General features: G+C 32.1%; 1 protein-coding gene across 1 annotated transcript; it reads right to left on the reverse strand.

The window, feature by feature from the left end:
- Window positions 1-5407: 5407 nt before the first annotated feature.
- On the reverse strand, window positions 5408-6730 carry LOC124180642. The gene has a single exon (XM_046566390.1). It carries the CDS (start codon window positions 6728-6730, stop codon window positions 5408-5410), a length of 1323 nt encoding a protein of 440 aa, XP_046422346.1.
- Between the last annotated feature and the right edge of the window lie 11076 nt (window positions 6731-17806).

Here is a 17806-nt window from a genome sequence, read left to right on the forward strand (position 1 = left end):
CGTAACTCACACCGGCGAAGTCGTACGGGCCACCCAAACCCAATTTTTTCATGAAATTCTTGTCTTTTTGCCCGTATCTCGTGAATAACAAGAGCTACAAAAAAAAAAAATATTCAACAAATTTGTAGGAAATTTGATTTCCTACAAAAAAGTTTCAGAAAACCAAATTGCTAACATCGATATTTATTGAGATATTGGGCTTTTAAGGTGAGGAAGTATGGAATTTTCATGAATTATTGAGTTAAATTGTCGAATTATTGATTGTCGAATATTTTTTTGTTTTGTAGCTCTTGTAATTGTAATGACAAGAATTGTAATTGTTAAAGCTACAAAACAAAAAAATATTCGACAATCAATAATTCGACAATTTAACTCAATAATTCATGAAAATTCCATACTTCCTCACCTTAAAAGCCCAATATCTCAATAAATATCGATGTTAGCAATTTGGTTTTCTGAAACTTTTTTGTAGAAAATTAAATTTCCTACAAATTTGTTGTATATTTTTTTTGTAGCTCTTGTTATTTACGAGATACGGGCAAAAAGACAAGAATTTCATGAAAAAATTGGGTTTGGGTGGCCCGTACGACTTCGCCGGTGTGAGTTACGACTTCACCGCAATGAGCACTTTTGTAGAGCATTTCATTCCGAAGAAAACCTACTGACGTTCTAGACTACACCATAGAATGCATCTGAACTGTAGATGTTTTAAAGAAAAAAATTGAAGTTTACGTGTATTTTAAGCGGGAAATCTTTACATGCCTTGGGCGAGCACATAATATTAATATTAAGGGCTCAATCTTTCAGGGAATTTTTTTTGTTGTATTTCCAACAAAATTTCACGATGGGACCGAAAAATAAAAAATATAGTCCAAAAAAAAAAGCAACCTAATATATATATGTATATTATTATATATGTGTATATGTATATATATGTATATTATACATTAAAATAATTAAATATAAATGGAGGTGATTAAGTTAAATAATTCAATAAAATAAGCATATATATATATATATATATATATATATATATATATATATATATATATATATATATATATTAGAGTGTCCCAAAAAAACCGACTATTTTTTTTTTTTCAAAGAACATTGAAAAATCGTTAGAGTATCTCTAGAAAATGACCCTGTGAAAATATAAGCTCTTAATATTAATATTTAGAGGTGGCGATTTGTAATTTTCTATTTCCCATTTAAATAACATGGGAAAATTTTTTTTTGAACTTTGGAATTTTGTGATGGGATAACGAGCTACTTCATAAGTATGACAAAATCAGGTCTTATAGGAAATTTGATGCTCTACAAAAAAGGTCTGATTGACATTTTGCGTAAATCCAGCCGCTTCAAAAATATCGATCCTCAAACTTCGGACTGTTTAAAATTATGCTTTTTTTTTGTAAATACAACAAAAATTAATTTATATTTATTATAAACCCAGAATTATCAACTGAACAATAAATATATGCATGTATTTATTCTTATATTTATTCTTCAGTTGATAATTCTGGGTTTATAATACATATAAATTAATTTTTGTTGTATTTACGAAAAAAAAAGCATAATTTTAAACAGTCCGAAGTTTGAGGCTCAATATTTTTGAAACGGCTGGATTTACGCAAAATGTCAATCCGACCTTTTTTGTAGAGCATCAAATTTCCTATGAGACCTGATTTTGTCATACTTATGAAGTAGCTCGTTATCCCATCACAAAATTCCAAAGTTCAAAAAAAAATTTTCCCATGTTATTTAAATGGAAAATAGAAAATTACAAATCGCCACCTCTAAATATTGATATTAAGAGCTCATATTTTCACAGGGTCATTTTCTAGAGATACTCTAACGATTTTTCAATGTTCTTTGAAAAAAAAAAAACAGTCGGTTTTTTTGGGACACTCTAATATATATATATATATGTATATATATATATATATATATATATATATATATATATATATATATATATATATATATATATATTATAATTTTGAATTTACTTATAAAAAAAAAGAAATTTTTGAAAAAAAAATTTTTTTATGGATAATTAAATTCATTAAAAATAAATATAATTATTTAAGAAATCCTACGTATTTTTTAATCATTTGCTCACATATTAATTGAAATATAAATATTATCCGTTAAGAAAAATAATTCATTCAAATCAATTATTTCCTTATTCTATTAAATTATTTAACCTAATTACCTTCATTTATATTCAATTATAATAATGTATGATATATATATAGATAAATGTATTCATATTTAATGATATCATTGTATAATATTCAAATATATACATATATGTATATTATTAATTTCAATTTACTCTTAAAAAAAAAGAAATTTGATAAAAAAAAAGTTTTTCACCATAATTATATTCATTGAAAATAAATATAATTATTCGCGTAATCCTATGCTTTTTTCAATTATCTGCTCACATAATAATAGAAATAAAAATATTATTCATAAAAAAAAATAATTCATTTAATCAATTATTTCCCTTTTTTATCGAATTATTTGACATAATTTCCTCCATTTATTTTCAATAATATTATTGTATAATATACATACAAATAAATGTATTTATATTTAATTATATTAATGTATAATATACAAATATATATACAATACATATATTATTATTTTCAATTTACTTTGAGAAAAAGAGATATTTGACAAAAAAAAAATTTTTTTTACAATAATTGAATTAATTCAAAATAAATATCATTGTTTAAAAAATCCTACGTATTTTTCAATTATTTGCTTACATAATCATTGAAACATGAATATTATCAGTTAAGAAAAATAATTAATTTAAATCAATCATTTCCTTATTCTATCAAATTATTTAACCCAATTACCTCCATTTACAATCAATTATAATAATGTATAATATATATATGAATGAATGTATTCGTATTTAATTATATTAATGTATAATATCCGAATATATACATATATATATATTATGATTTTTAATTCACTTTTAGAAAAAAAGAAATTTAAAAAAAAAAAAATTTTTTTACAATAATTAAATTCATTGAAAATAAATATAATTATTCAAAAAATCCTACGTATTTTTCAATTATTTGCTTACACATCAATTAAAATATAAATATTATCAGTTAAAAAAATAATTTATTTAAATCAATTAATTCCTCATTTTATTAAATTATTCAACATAATCACCTCCATTCATATTCAATTATATTAATGTATAATATACATATAAATACATATATACATATAACATATATATATTATAATTTTGAATTTACTCCCAAAAAAAAAAGAAATTTGAAAAAAAAAATTTTTTTTTCCGATAATTAAATTCATTGAAAATAAATATAATCATTGAAAATATCCTGTATGTTTTTCAATTATTTACTCACATATTAATTGAAATAAAAATATGATCTCTTAGGAAATACAATTTATTTCAATCGACTATTTCCTTTTTTTATCAAATTATTTGACTTGGTTATCTCCATTCACATTCAATTATATTGATGTATAATATATATATATAAATAAATGTATTTATATTCAATTGTATTGATGTATAATATATACGAGTATATGAATAAATGTATTTTGATTCAATTATATTAATGTATAAAATTCAAATATATACATACATATATATATATATATATATATATATATTATGATTCTTAATTTACTTTCAAAAAAAAAGAAATTTGAGAAAAAAAAATTTTTTTTACTGTAATTAAATTCATTGAAAATAAATATTATTGTCCAAAAAATTCTATGTATTTTTTAATTATTCGCTCACATATTAATTAGAATATAAATATCAACCGTTGGAAAAAATAATTTATTTCAATCAATTATTTCCTTATTCTATTAAATTATTTAACCTAATTACCTTCATTTATATTCAATTATATGAATGCATGATATATATATATAAATGAATGTATTCATATTTGATTATATAAATGTATGATATTCAAATATATACATATATGTATATTATTATTCTTTATTTACTTTTGAAAAAAAGAAATTTGAAAAACAAAAATTTTTTCACTTTAATTGAATTCATCGAAAATAAATATAATTATTCAAGTAATCCTATGTATTTTTCAATTATTTGCTCACATATTAATCAAAATATCAATATTATCCGGTGAGAAAAATAATTTATTCAAATCAATTATTTGCTTATTTTATTGAATTATTTAACTTGATTACCTCCACTTATATTTAATTATATCTATGTACGACATACATATATATACATATATACATGTATAATTATGAACATATATATATATATATTATAATTTTGAATTTACTTCTAAAAAAAAAAGAAATTTTTGAAAAAAAAAATTTTTCTACCATAAGTAAATTCATCAAAAATAAATATGGTCTTTAAAAATATCCTGTATATTTTTGAATTATTTGCTCACCTAATAATTGAAATAAAAATATTATTCATTGAAAAAATAATTCATTCAATCAATTATTTCCTTTTTTTATCGAATTATTTGACATAATCACCTCCATTTATATTCAATTATATTATTGTATAATATACATGCAAATAAATGTATTTATATTTAATTATATTAATGTGTAATGAACATATATATACATATATACATGTATAATAATATACAGATATATTTGTCATAATTTTGAATTTACTAAATACTAAATTTTCTCGGGAACTTGGACAGAATTGATCAGATTCAACTTATCAAAATTTGCAACGTTTCGTTGGCTTCATTTATTTTCCAACTTCATCAGGCAAGCTGTAACAGATGTACATAAACTTCAAAATTAAGTTGCATAAAACAATAGACATGATACATGTAAGTTACAAATTCAGAAATAATAAACTAAACAAAATTACAAAATATTTACTTTTGAGGTTAAATCATCGTTAAAATCCTTTGGTCCATAACATCAAGTCAAAAATATGTTTAAATAAGACTAGACAGATATATACATTTTTTTTTTTATTAATAAAATTATAAATTCATTGTGCCAATAAATCAATTTAAATAAAATAAAATGGACAAATATAATGATGGACAAATACACATGTCAAACCTAGTGACTCTTAAATCACAGACCGTACTTCTCTCACACAGTGTGATAGTACGTGTGGAGCTCGCATTATCTGTATTGTCAACATGACTCTGTTGTCCATGACTAGTACTATTCATATTGTGCGCGAAAGTTCAACCTCTAAGTAAAATAAAAATAATTACTATGACCTCACTAAATCCTTAACATCATTTATCAGGTCACTGTAAATTGTACTGAGGTTTTGCGTATCGGATCTAAAATTGACACAATTCATCGCCTTAATAAAAATCATTTCACTTAGGTTTCTCTTCATGTAATTTTTCTCCAGATCTCAAATCTCAACATCCTCGAACTGAAAGTTATGACCATCCTCAACAAAGTGATGTTCCGCTAATGCTGTTTTGTTGTTTTTTATGGACTTCTCAGGTCTGCAGTCAAGTTTGTGTTGTCTCACTCTGGCTTTTAATTTTGGCCTGGTCTGTCCAACGTACCATTTCCCACACGAGCACGAAATCCTGTATACCAGGCCAGATCTATCTTCTTTCTCCACTTTGTCTTTTAGCCGGGAAAATAGATCCTTAACCTTGAATACATTATAGAATACCAACTTGCAGTTGGTGTGCCTAAATAAAGATCCCAGTCTTGGTGACAAGCCTTTTATGTAGGGAAATCTGCTAAACGACCAATTCCTGTTGACATTGTTGCTCCTGATGTTGTTTCTAATCCTCTCGGACACAATTTTCTCACACTTGCTGATGATCTTGTTTGGATAATTGTTAGATGACAGTAATCTTCTAACCATGCGAATACTTTCCTTGGTCTTGTTCACATGACTCAAGCGCATGGCTCTGTTCAAAAACCTTTTTACAACCCCCAATTTCTGGCTCAATGGATGATTGGAATTAAAATTCAAAATTCTTCCTGAGCTGTACGGTTTCTTGAACCAAGAAGTTATAAGATCACCATCTTCTGATCTTTCTATTAGTATGTCCAAAAAAGGCAACTTCCCGTTATTCTCAACTTCCAAGGTAAACTGGATGTCCTTGTCAACACTATTAAACACATCTAAGATGCTGTCTACTTTATCCTTTGGAACCACTGCGAAGAGATCATCAACATACGACTTAATAATCGGAATTTCAAAGTCAAGGTGAGTCAACGCCATCGAAACAACATAATCTACTGCAATGATGGCAATTGAAGGACTTGCTGGACTCCCCATAGCACATCCTTCCTTCTGAAGGTAAAAATTGCCATCAAACACGAAATATCCCGAGTTGTAACAAAAATCAATAAGCTCTAGTAGAGTAGTCTGGTCCAATTGCACAAATTTCTGGATTTCATCCCACCGCTCAATGATGATTTTCCCTATTAAACTGTTATGAACATTAGTTAAAAGAGATACTATGTCCGGTGATATTAAAACATGGTCTTCGTTTACCTTTTTCAGTTTGATTTGGTCTAAAAAATGAAATGAATCTGTCACATTATATTTCAGACTCATTACGAACGGTAGCAGACTCTTATGAACAAAATTGGCGATCTCATAACCTGGTGATCCTATGCTACTGACCACTGGTCTAAGTTTACACCCAGGTTTGTGGGTTTTCCTTAAGCCATAGATTCTTGGTGCCAATGCACTGTGAGTTCGCATTAGCTTACCTTGGATGTTGTCAAGGATACTAATATCCACAGGCTTCTTTATCAAGCGGTTGCTTATGTTTTGTAGCTTTGACGTAGGATCTCTTTTGATCTATTCATATGTTTTACGGTCGCCAACCAACTTATTCATTTCTGTGACAAGACAAAGTGGAGAAAGAAGATAGATCTGGCCTGGTATACAGGATTCCGTGCTCGTGTGGGAAATGGTACGTTGGACAGACCAGGCAAAAATTAAAAGCCAGAGTGAGACAACACAAACTTGACTGCAGACCTGAGAAGTCCATAAAAAACAACAAAACAGCATTAGCGGAACATCACTTTGTTGAGGATGGTCATAACTTTCAGTTCGAGGATGTTGAGATTTGAGATCTGGAGAAAAATTACATGAAGAGAAACCTAAGTGAAATGATTTTTATTAAGGCGATGAATTGTGTCAATTTTAGATCCGACACGCAAAACCTCAGTACAATTTACAGTGACCTGATAAATGATGTTAAGGATTTAGTGAGGTCATAGTAATTATTTTTATTTTACTTAGAGGTTGAACTTTCGCGCACAATATGAATAGTACTAGTCATGGACAACAGAGTCATGTTGACAATACAGATAATGCGAGCTCCACACGTACTATCACACTGTGTGAGAGAAGTACGGTCTGTGATTTAAGAGTCACTAGGTTTGACATGTGTATTTGTCCATCATTATATTTGTCCATTTTATTTTATTTAAATTGATTTATTGGCACAATGAATTTATAATTTTATTAATAAAAAAAAAAAATGTATATATCTGTCTAGTCTTATTTAAACATATTTTTGACTTGATGTTATGGACCAAAGGATTTTAAGGGGTAACGCCACTGTAACGGTCCAAAAAAAAAGGTTTTTTCACGAATTTTTTGCTTCCAAAATTGAAAGTAATTGAAAAAAAACTTTTAAGGGTGTTATCGGGCATACATTAAACTTTATCATCAAATTTTTTTACAGCAAAAAAAAAACAAAATGGCGGTTTCACAGCTATCTTCCCGGGGCATGTTTTGCTTGCAGGGCTCCGCGGCACGCAGCACCACTGGTGCACTTTTGAATCTAGAACAAAAAAAAAAACCATCAATCCAGAGGGTTATAGCTAGAGAATGTCGATCGGATTTCGAAAATTATCAATTTTTGTGGATTTGGCGTGCGTTTGAAAAAAAAAATTGATTTTTGACGAAAAAATGGCTAGTTTTTTGTTAATAAAAAATCAATAAATAAAGTTATTGAAAATCCCGATCGACATTCTCAAGATAATGTTAATGTTCACATCTGGTCAAAATTTCAAGTAAAAAAAATAAAAATTGTTCGAGTGATGCTGCGTGCCATTTTGAAAAACCGTGTTTCGAGAAAAACGCGTTTAAAGTTTTGCGAATAGTTTTTTATCGGAAGAAATAAAAAAAAGGAGGTAAAAAAAAATTTTACCGTTAGTCTGCAATCCCAGCACCATACATTTGTCCTTTGATGGCCAAATTTTCGTCTTCTTCGTCTTTCCTGGTAGATTTTTGGAGCGCACGCGCACTTTTTTCCGCGTCGCTCAGATATGTCTCCGCGTGCGTAATGCGTTTGGCGTCGGCTTCGATGCAGAAATTATATAACTGTACACCAATTTCCACCTCCAACATCTTGAATATTTCAAGATGTAAATTTGAAAAACTGGTAAATTCGAAAAATTAACGACGGAGCCAGGAATCGAACCTGGTATCTAGCAATGCTTTACCGGAGCCTTACTCCACTAGACCACCTAGCCGCCCTGACTCTGATGTCGTTAATTCCTCTTATCACCAGTTAGTTCAAATTTGTTTTCTTGTGCTGTTGTATGTGAATATCTTGTATGAATATCTTGAATATTTGCAAGACGTTGGTAAGGCCGCCATTGAATGTGCAAACAGCGATATCCATCGCGATATCTAGGACAGTTTTTCCGCTTGAAGATGATTTGGGGGCCAAAAAAAAATTTTTCTCGCACGGGACATTTTTTCCTTATTCTAGAGGGTTTCAACTATTTTTGAAGCCAATAAAAAAAAAATCGATTTTTAAAAATATTTACAGTGGCCATACCCCTTAACGATGATTTAAAGTAGTAGACCAAGGCCGGTTCTGGATACAAACACCTTCTTTACCGACCGAGCCGCTCCGCGCAGCCCAGACTCAAACCCTTTTCCGCGATGACGTCACAGTCTGACGTACCGAAGGTCAATTGCCGACAGTTCGAGGGTCAAAATCATGCTGTTTTACCTACAATCTTACCGACAGTTGATCGATCGAGGGTCAAAATCGTGCTGTTTTACCGACAATTTTGCCGACCGAAGGTCTGTAGTGCTCGCCTGTCCCACGATAGGACTGCTGATGTGTAACATGAACCACTCCGAATTCCTTTCCCACGGTAGGACTGCTGACGTGTAACGTCAACCACCTCACATTCCTTTCCCACGTTATCAACCACGTGACATTCCAAAATTAATGGTTCCGAGAATCGTGTTTCACTTATTCGGTTTGATATCCAAGGTCGACCGATAGTCGCGGTGCAGAACCTGCGGTGTCAGGTTACTATCGCTCTTGGAATGCCAAAAGGTGCGCGCGCATCCGTACAGCTGTCTTATAAAAAGGACGCTCATCACAGCAAACGATCATTACGTCACAACCTGTCAAGCATACGTGAGAGCTCAAGATGGAATCCGCGAAGTGTTTGAGATTGATCGATATTATGGAATCGGCGTTCAAGATTTTATCGGAAAAATCGTCGCCGACAGAAATTGCAAAATGGATTCGACTCGGAACCCAAAATATCAGGCTTTTGAATAGAATCTTACGCAACAACGCCTCAACGATCGGGGAGAAGACAAGAATTTTGACTACAATTGGAATTCTGAAATCGTTGACAGTCAAATTTCAACAATTGCAGAAAGTGGGTGACGGATTACGAAGCCGACGAAGAAGCGATCGAGTACGGTGGGAAGATTTGGAATCAGCTTTCGAGAGTAGAATTCGAACTGGATCCATCGTCAATTTGAAGCATAAAGATGTGGAGAGATTTCTAGAAGACGCAAAGGTACTAGCTGTGGCGAGACTGAAAAACGCTCTGAAGAAAGACGGGAGCTTGAAAGCCAACGTTATCCTGGCTTGTAAATTTGAACTCAGAAAAGTTGATCGCACGGTGGAAGAGATCAAATTTTTTAATACGAGAAATGAAATCATCCTCCGGACAACGGATATCAGCGAATGGTTCATCGAAAACGCGACGGAGCGTTTGTTGAAAAAGGTGGAAGATTTCCAGGAAAAGGATTCGGGCTGGTCGCTGACCGAAATAATCAATTTGACTGTGAATATCAACAAGTACGTGCCACTACGAGGCGGTGTCTTCACATACACACCACTACCCAAAGATATTCAAGATAAGAAGGCTGTCGTCAACATCCGTAACAGCGACTCGTATTGCTTCCTCTGGTCGGTCACCGCAGCTCTGTTCCCAGCCGACAACAATCCCAGCAAAATTACTTCGTATCCACATTTCAGCTCAGTGCTACGGTATGATGGTATAACGTTTCCTATGTCTCTAGACAAAAACACCATTTCAAAATTTGAGAAGCTTAACGGTCTTTCAATTAACGTTTATGGTATAGACCAAGGTGATCGGAAAAAAAGTGATATAGTACCGATTCACCTAAGTCAGAATAAGTCTGACAAACCTACAATTCATCTTTTGGCGATAGAAACTGAAACCACTGACGATGACGATGACGATGATATGGTAAATTATGAAAAAAATAGAATCTTTCATTTCACTTGTATTCGAAATCTGTCTCGATTGACAAGTTCTCAAATTTCCAAACGCGCACATCAGACGTGGTTGTGCGATAGGTGTCTGTCTCATTTCAATTTCGAAAGATGTTTGTTGAAGCACCGAGCTGATTGCATGAATTTAAACAAAACCAAAGTTATTCTACCTACAGATGAGGAAAAAATACTGAAATTCAAAAATTTCAAGCACAAAGAAACCGTTCCATTCTGCATTTACGCGGATCTCGAATGTTTACTGCAACCCACACATGAAAGTTTTGGGGAAAATAGAACAATATATCAGAAGCATCTTCCGTATAGTATAGCTTACTATCTGCAGTGCGCGTTTGACGATTCGCTTTCAAAATTCAAAATTAATCGTGGAGAAACTTGCATCCAATGGTTTGTGAACGAATTAAAGGAATTGGCACTTTCGTTAGAGGGATACTACAAGACTGTTGTACCGATGGAACCACTAAATTTCAATCAGATCAACGAATTTGATTTGTCGGCGGTCTGTCATATTTGTGAAAAACCGTTTACGCTCACAGACGTGAAACATCGAGATCACTGTCATTTCACAGGAAAGTACCGTGGTGCTGCTCACCGCAGCTGTAATCTAAATTACCAAAATTCGCACACCATCTCAGTGATATTCCACAATCTGTCGGGTTACGATTCACATTTCCTGATCAAAGCACTGGCTACATCGTTCGAGGGCACAACTGAGCTTCTACCCGTAAACAAAGAAAAGTACATTTCCTTCACTAAATTCGTTAAGGGGACAGATATAAAGTTTAGATTCATAGATTCGTACCGTTTCATGCCCAGTAGTCTCGATAAATTATCATCGTATCTGGACGATTGCCGAAAAACAATAACACGTAAATTCTGCAGTAGCTTGAACAAATTTCGGTTGATGACTAGGAAAGGTGTCTTCCCGTACGAATACATAGACAGTTGGGAGAAGCTCGAGGAGAAACGTTTACCAGCCAAAGAACAGTTTTATTCAAAATTGAACGACCGGAATATATCAGACGACGATTACGCGCATGCGTGCGACGTATGGCAAACTTTTAACGTCCAAACTTTGGGAGAGTATTCGGACTTGTATTTACAGACGGACGTGTTTTTACTGGCTGACGTTTTTCAAAATTTTCGACAGAGCTGTTGGACGACGTACAAACTGGACCCGTTACATTACTACACAGCGCCCGGTCTGTCGTTTGATGCAATGTTAAAATGTACAGACATCGAACTCGAGCTTCTCACCGACATAGACATGGTTATGTTTATCGAAAAGGGTATTCGTGGTGGTGTATCACAGTGTTCGAACAGATACGCAAAGGCCAACAACAGGTACATGGGAGAGGAATTCGATCCTGAGGTCGAAGAATCTTATCTCATGTACTTTGACGTTAATAATTTGTACGGTGCTGCTATGAGCTTTGCTCTGCCATACAGTTCCTTCGAATGGTTATCAGACTTCGGACAATGCGACGTTCTTACCATCTCGGACGATGCGGAGTTTGGTTACGTACTGGAGGTAGATTTGGAATATCCTGAGGAACTGCATGAAACTCATAAGGATTTACCATTGTGTCCGGAGCACTATGTACCTCCGATTTCGACCAATAAACAGCCAAAATTGACACCCACGCTATTTTCCAAGGAAAACTACGTTGTTCACTACCGCGTTTTGAAACAATGTCTACAATTAGGTTTAAAATTACTCAAAATTCATAGAGTTCTGAAATTCAAGCAAACACCGTGGCTGAAAAAATATATAGATTTAAATACCGATTTGCGAAAAAAATCTGACAACGAATTTGAGAAAAATTTTTACAAGCTAATGAACAACGCAGTTTTTGGCAAAACTATGGAAAATGTTAGGAAGTATAGAGATGTCAGGCTGATCACCGAATGGGATGGACGGTACGGTGCGAGAGCTATCATAGCCAAGCCTAATTTTCACAGCTGCACCGTGTTCGACAAAGAGATGGTTATCGTTGAGATGAGTAAGATGAAAGTCAAGTTGAACAAACCATTGTATGCAGGTTTCTCCATAATGGATCTAGCTAAAACGTACATTTATGATTTTCATTATAATTATATCAAACAGAAATTCGGTAACCTAGCCAAATTAATGTACACAGATACTGATAGTTTAATTTACAATTTTACCGTCCCCGATATATACGAACATATAAAGGCGGACTTGCATAAATTTGACACGTCTGATTATCCGCTTGACAACGCTTATGGAATGCCTCGAGCAAACAAGTAAGTTCTCGGTTTGATGAAAGACGAGAACAACGGCAAAATCATGCTCGAATTTGTAGGGTTACGAGCTAAACTGTACGCATTCCGAGTGATGGGAGATGAGACAGACACTAAACGTGCCAAAGGAGTCAGAGGATCAGAATGGAACGGTTTCTTTGTGCTTGAAATTTTTGAATTTCAGTATTTTTTCCTCATCTGTAGGTAGAATAACTTTGGTTTTGTTTAAATTCATGCAATCAGCTCGGTGCTTCAACAAACATCTTTCGAAATTGAAATGAGACAGACACCTATCGCACAACCACGTCTGATGTGCGCGTTTGGAAATTTGAGAACTTGTCAATCGAGACAGATTTCGAATACAAGTGAAATGAAAGATTCTATTTTTTTCATAATTTACCATATCATCGTCATCGTCATCGTCAGTGGTTTCAGTTTCTATCGCCAAAAGATGAATTGTAGGTTTGTCAGACTTATTCTGACTTAGGTGAATCGGTACTATATCACTTTTTTTCCGATCACCTTGGTCTATACCATAAACGTTAATTGAAAGACCGTTAAGCTTCTCAAATTTTGAAATGGTGTTTTTGTCTAGAGACATAGGAAACGTTATACCATCATACCGTAGCACTGAGCTGAAATGTGGATACGAAGTAATTTTGCTGGGATTGTTGTCGGCTGGGAACAGAGCTGCGGTGACCGACCAGAGGAAGCAATACGAGTCGCTGTTACGGATGTTGACGACAGCCTTCTTATCTTGAATATCTTTGGGTAGTGGTGTGTATGTGAAGACACCGCCTCGTAGTGGCACGTACTTGTTGATATTCACAGTCAAATTGATTATTTCGGTCAGCGACCAGCCCGAATCCTTTTCCTGGAAATCTTCCACCTTTTTCAACAAACGCTCCGTCGCGTTTTCGATGAACCATTCGCTGATATCCGTTGTCCGGAGGATGATTTCATTTCTCGTATTAAAAAATTTGATCTCTTCCACCGTGCGATCAACTTTTCTGAGTTCAAATTTACAAGCCAGGATAACGTTGGCTTTCAAGCTCCCGTCTTTCTTCAGAGCGTTTTTCAGTCTCGCCACAGCTAGTACCTTTGCGTCTTCTAGAAATCTCTCCACATCTTTATGCTTCAAATTGACGATGGATCCAGTTCGAATTCTACTCTCGAAAGCTGATTCCAAATCTTCCCACCGTACTCGATCGCTTCTTCGTCGGCTTCGTAATCCGTCACCCACTTTCTGCAATTGTTGAAATTTGACTGTCAACGATTTCAGAATTCCAATTGTAGTCAAAATTCTTGTCTTCTCCCCGATCGTTGAGGCGTTGTTGCGTAAGATTCTATTCAAAAGCCTGATATTTTGGGTTCCGAGTCGAATCCATTTTGCAATTTCTGTCGGCGACGATTTTTCCGATAAAATCTTGAACGCCGATTCCATAATATCGATCAATCTCAAACACTTCGCGGATTCCATCTTGAGCTCTCACGTATGCTTGACAGGTTGTGACGTAATGATCGTTTGCTGTGATGAGCGTCCTTTTTATAAGACAGCTGTACGGATGCGCGCGCACCTTTTGGCATTCCAAGAGCGATAGTAACCTGACACCGCAGGTTCTGCACCGCGACTATCGGTCGACCTTGGATATCAAACCGAATAAGTGAAACACGATTCTCGGAACCATTAATTTTGGAATGTCACGTGGTTGATAACGTGGGAAAGGAATGTGAGGTGGTTGACGTTACACGTCAGCAGTCCTACCGTGGGAAAGGAATTCGGAGTGGTTCATGTTACACATCAGCAGTCCTATCGTGGGACAGGCGAGCACTACAGACCTTCGGTCGGCAAAATTGTCGGTAAAACAGCACGATTTTGACCCTCGATCGATCAACTGTCGGTAAGATTGTAGGTAAAACAGCATGATTTTGACCCTCGAACTGTCGGCAATTGACCTTCGGTACGTCAGACTGTGACGTCATCGCGGAAAAGGGTTTGAGTCTGGGCTGCGCGGAGCGGCTCGGTCGGTAAAGAAGGTGTTTGTATCCAGAACCGGCCTTGGTCTACTACTATTTAACCTCAAAAGTAAATATTTTGTAATTTTGTTTAGTTTATTATTTCTGAATTTGTAACTCACATGTATCATGTCTATCGTTTTATGCAACTTAATTTTAAAGTTTATGTACATCTGTTACAGCTTGCCGGATGAAGTTGGAAAATAAATAAAACCAACGAAACGTTGCAAATTTTGATAAGTTGAATCTGATCAATTCTGTCCAAGTTCCCAAGAAAATTTAGTATTCATTACATTTAACATGGATGAGAACCAAGATTTGGATTTTGAATTTACCTTCAAAAAAAGAGAAATTTTGGAAAAAACAAATTTTTTTACAATCATTAAATTCATTAAAAATAAACATAATTATTCAAAAAATCCTACGTATTTTTTTATCATTTGCTCACACAATTATTAGGATATAAATATTATCCGATAGGAAAAATAATTCATTTGAATCAATTATTTGCTTATTTTATTGAATTATTTAACTTAATCACCTCCATTTATATTTAATTATATTAATGTATAATATACATATATATACATATATACATATATAATAATATACATATATATATTAGGGTGCTTTTTTTTTGGACTATATTTTTTATTTTTCGGTCCCATCGTGAAATTTTGTTGGAAATACAACAAAAAAAATCCCCTGAAAGATTGAGCGCTTAATATTAATATTATGTGCTCGCCCAAGGCATGTAAAGATTTCCCGCTTAGAATAAACGTAAACTTCAATTTTTTTCTTTAAAACATCTACAGTTCAGATGCATTCTATGGTGTAGTCTATAACGTCAGTAGGTTTTCTTCGGAATGAAATGCTCTACAAAAGTGCTCATTGCGGTGAAGTCGTAACTTACACCGGCGAAGTCGTACGGGCCACCCAAACCCAATTTTTTCATGAACTTCTTGTCTTTTTGCCCGTATCTCGTAAATAACAAGAGCTACAAAAAAAAAAATATTCAACAAATTTGTAGGAAATTTGATTTCCTACAAAAAAGTTTCAGAAAACCAAATTGCTAACATCGATATTTATTGAGATGTTGGGCTTTTAAGGTGAGGAAGTATGGAATTTTCATGAATTATTGAGTTAAATTGTCGAATTATTGATTGTCGAATATTTTTTTGTTTTGTAGCTTTAACAATTACAATTCTTGTCATTACAATTACAAGAGCTACAAAACAAAAAAATATTCGACAATCAATAATTCGACAATTTAACTCAATAATTCATGAAAATTCCATACTTCCTCACCTTAAAAGCCCAATATCTCAATAAATATCGATGTTAGCAATTTGGTTTTATGAAACTTTTTTGTAGGAAATCAAATTTCCTACAAATTTGTTGAATATTTTTTTTTTTTTTTGTAGCTCTTGTTATTTACGAGATACGGGCAAAAAGACAAGAAGTTCATGAAAAAATTGGGTTTGGGTGGCCCGTACGACTTCGCCGGTGTGAGTTACGACTTCACCGCAATGAGCACTTTTGTAGAGCATTTCATTCCGAAGAAAACCTACTGACGTCCTAGACTACACCATAGAATGCCTCTGAACTGTAGATGTTTTAAAGAAAAAAATTGAAGTTTACGTGTATTTGAAGCGGGAAATCTTTACATGCCTTGGGCGAGCACTTCATATTAATATTAAGGGCTCAATCTTTCAGGGAATTTTTTTTTGTTGTATTTCCAACAAAATTTCACGATGGGACCGAAAAAAAAAATTAAGTGCAAAAAAAAGCACCCTAATATATATATATATTAAAATTTTGAATTTACTTTTAAAAAAAGAGATGTTTTTGAAAAAAAAATTTTTCACAATAATTAAATTCATTAAAAATAAATATGGTTATCGAAAAGATCCTGTATATTTTTTGATTATTTGCTCACACATTGATTGAAATGAAAATTTTATTCATCAAGAAAAATAAATTATTCAAGTAATTATTTCCTTATTTTATCAAATTATTTGACTCAATTACCTCCATTTATATTTAATTGTATTGATGTATAATATACATGTATATACATATATATATATATAATAATATACATATACATATATATATATATATATATGTATATATATATGTATATATATTATAATTTTGAATTTACTGTTGAAAAAAAAAAAATCAGAAAAAAAAATTTTCTTACAATAATCAAATTCATTAAAAATGAATATAATTGTTTAAAAAATCCTGCGTATTTTTCAATTATTTGCTCACATATTATTTGAAATATGAATATTATCCCTCAAGAAAAATAATTTATTTAAATCAATTACTTCCTTGTTCTATTGAATTATTCAACCTAATTACCTCCGTTCATATTCAATTATATTAATGTATAATATACATATATATACATAAATACATATATAATAATATACATGGATATATATATATATATATTATGATTTGAAATTTACTTTTAAAAAAAAAGAAATTTTTGAAAAAAAAAATTGTTTTCACAATAATTGATTTCATTAAAAATAAATATAATTCTTGAAAAGATCCCGTATATTTTTCAATTATTTGCTCACATATTAATTGAAATAAAAATATCATTCATTGGGAAAAATAATTTATTCAATCAATTATTCTGTTTTTTTATTGAATTATTTGACCTAATCACCTCCATTTATATTCAATTATAATAATGTATAATATGTATATATATATACATATATATATATATATATAATAATATACATATATATATATATATATATATGTATTATAATTTTGAATTTACTTTCAAAAAAAGAGAAAGTAGAAAAAAAAAATTTTCTCACAATAATTAAATTAATTAAAAATTCATATAATTATATAAAAATCCTATGTATTTTTTAATCATTTGCTCAGATATTAATTAAAATATAAATATTATTCTGTAAGAAAAATCATTTATT

This window comes from Neodiprion fabricii, chromosome 4 (assembly GCF_021155785.1).
Source record: "Neodiprion fabricii isolate iyNeoFabr1 chromosome 4, iyNeoFabr1.1, whole genome shotgun sequence".
Classification (NCBI taxonomy): domain Eukaryota; kingdom Metazoa; phylum Arthropoda; class Insecta; order Hymenoptera; family Diprionidae; genus Neodiprion; species Neodiprion fabricii.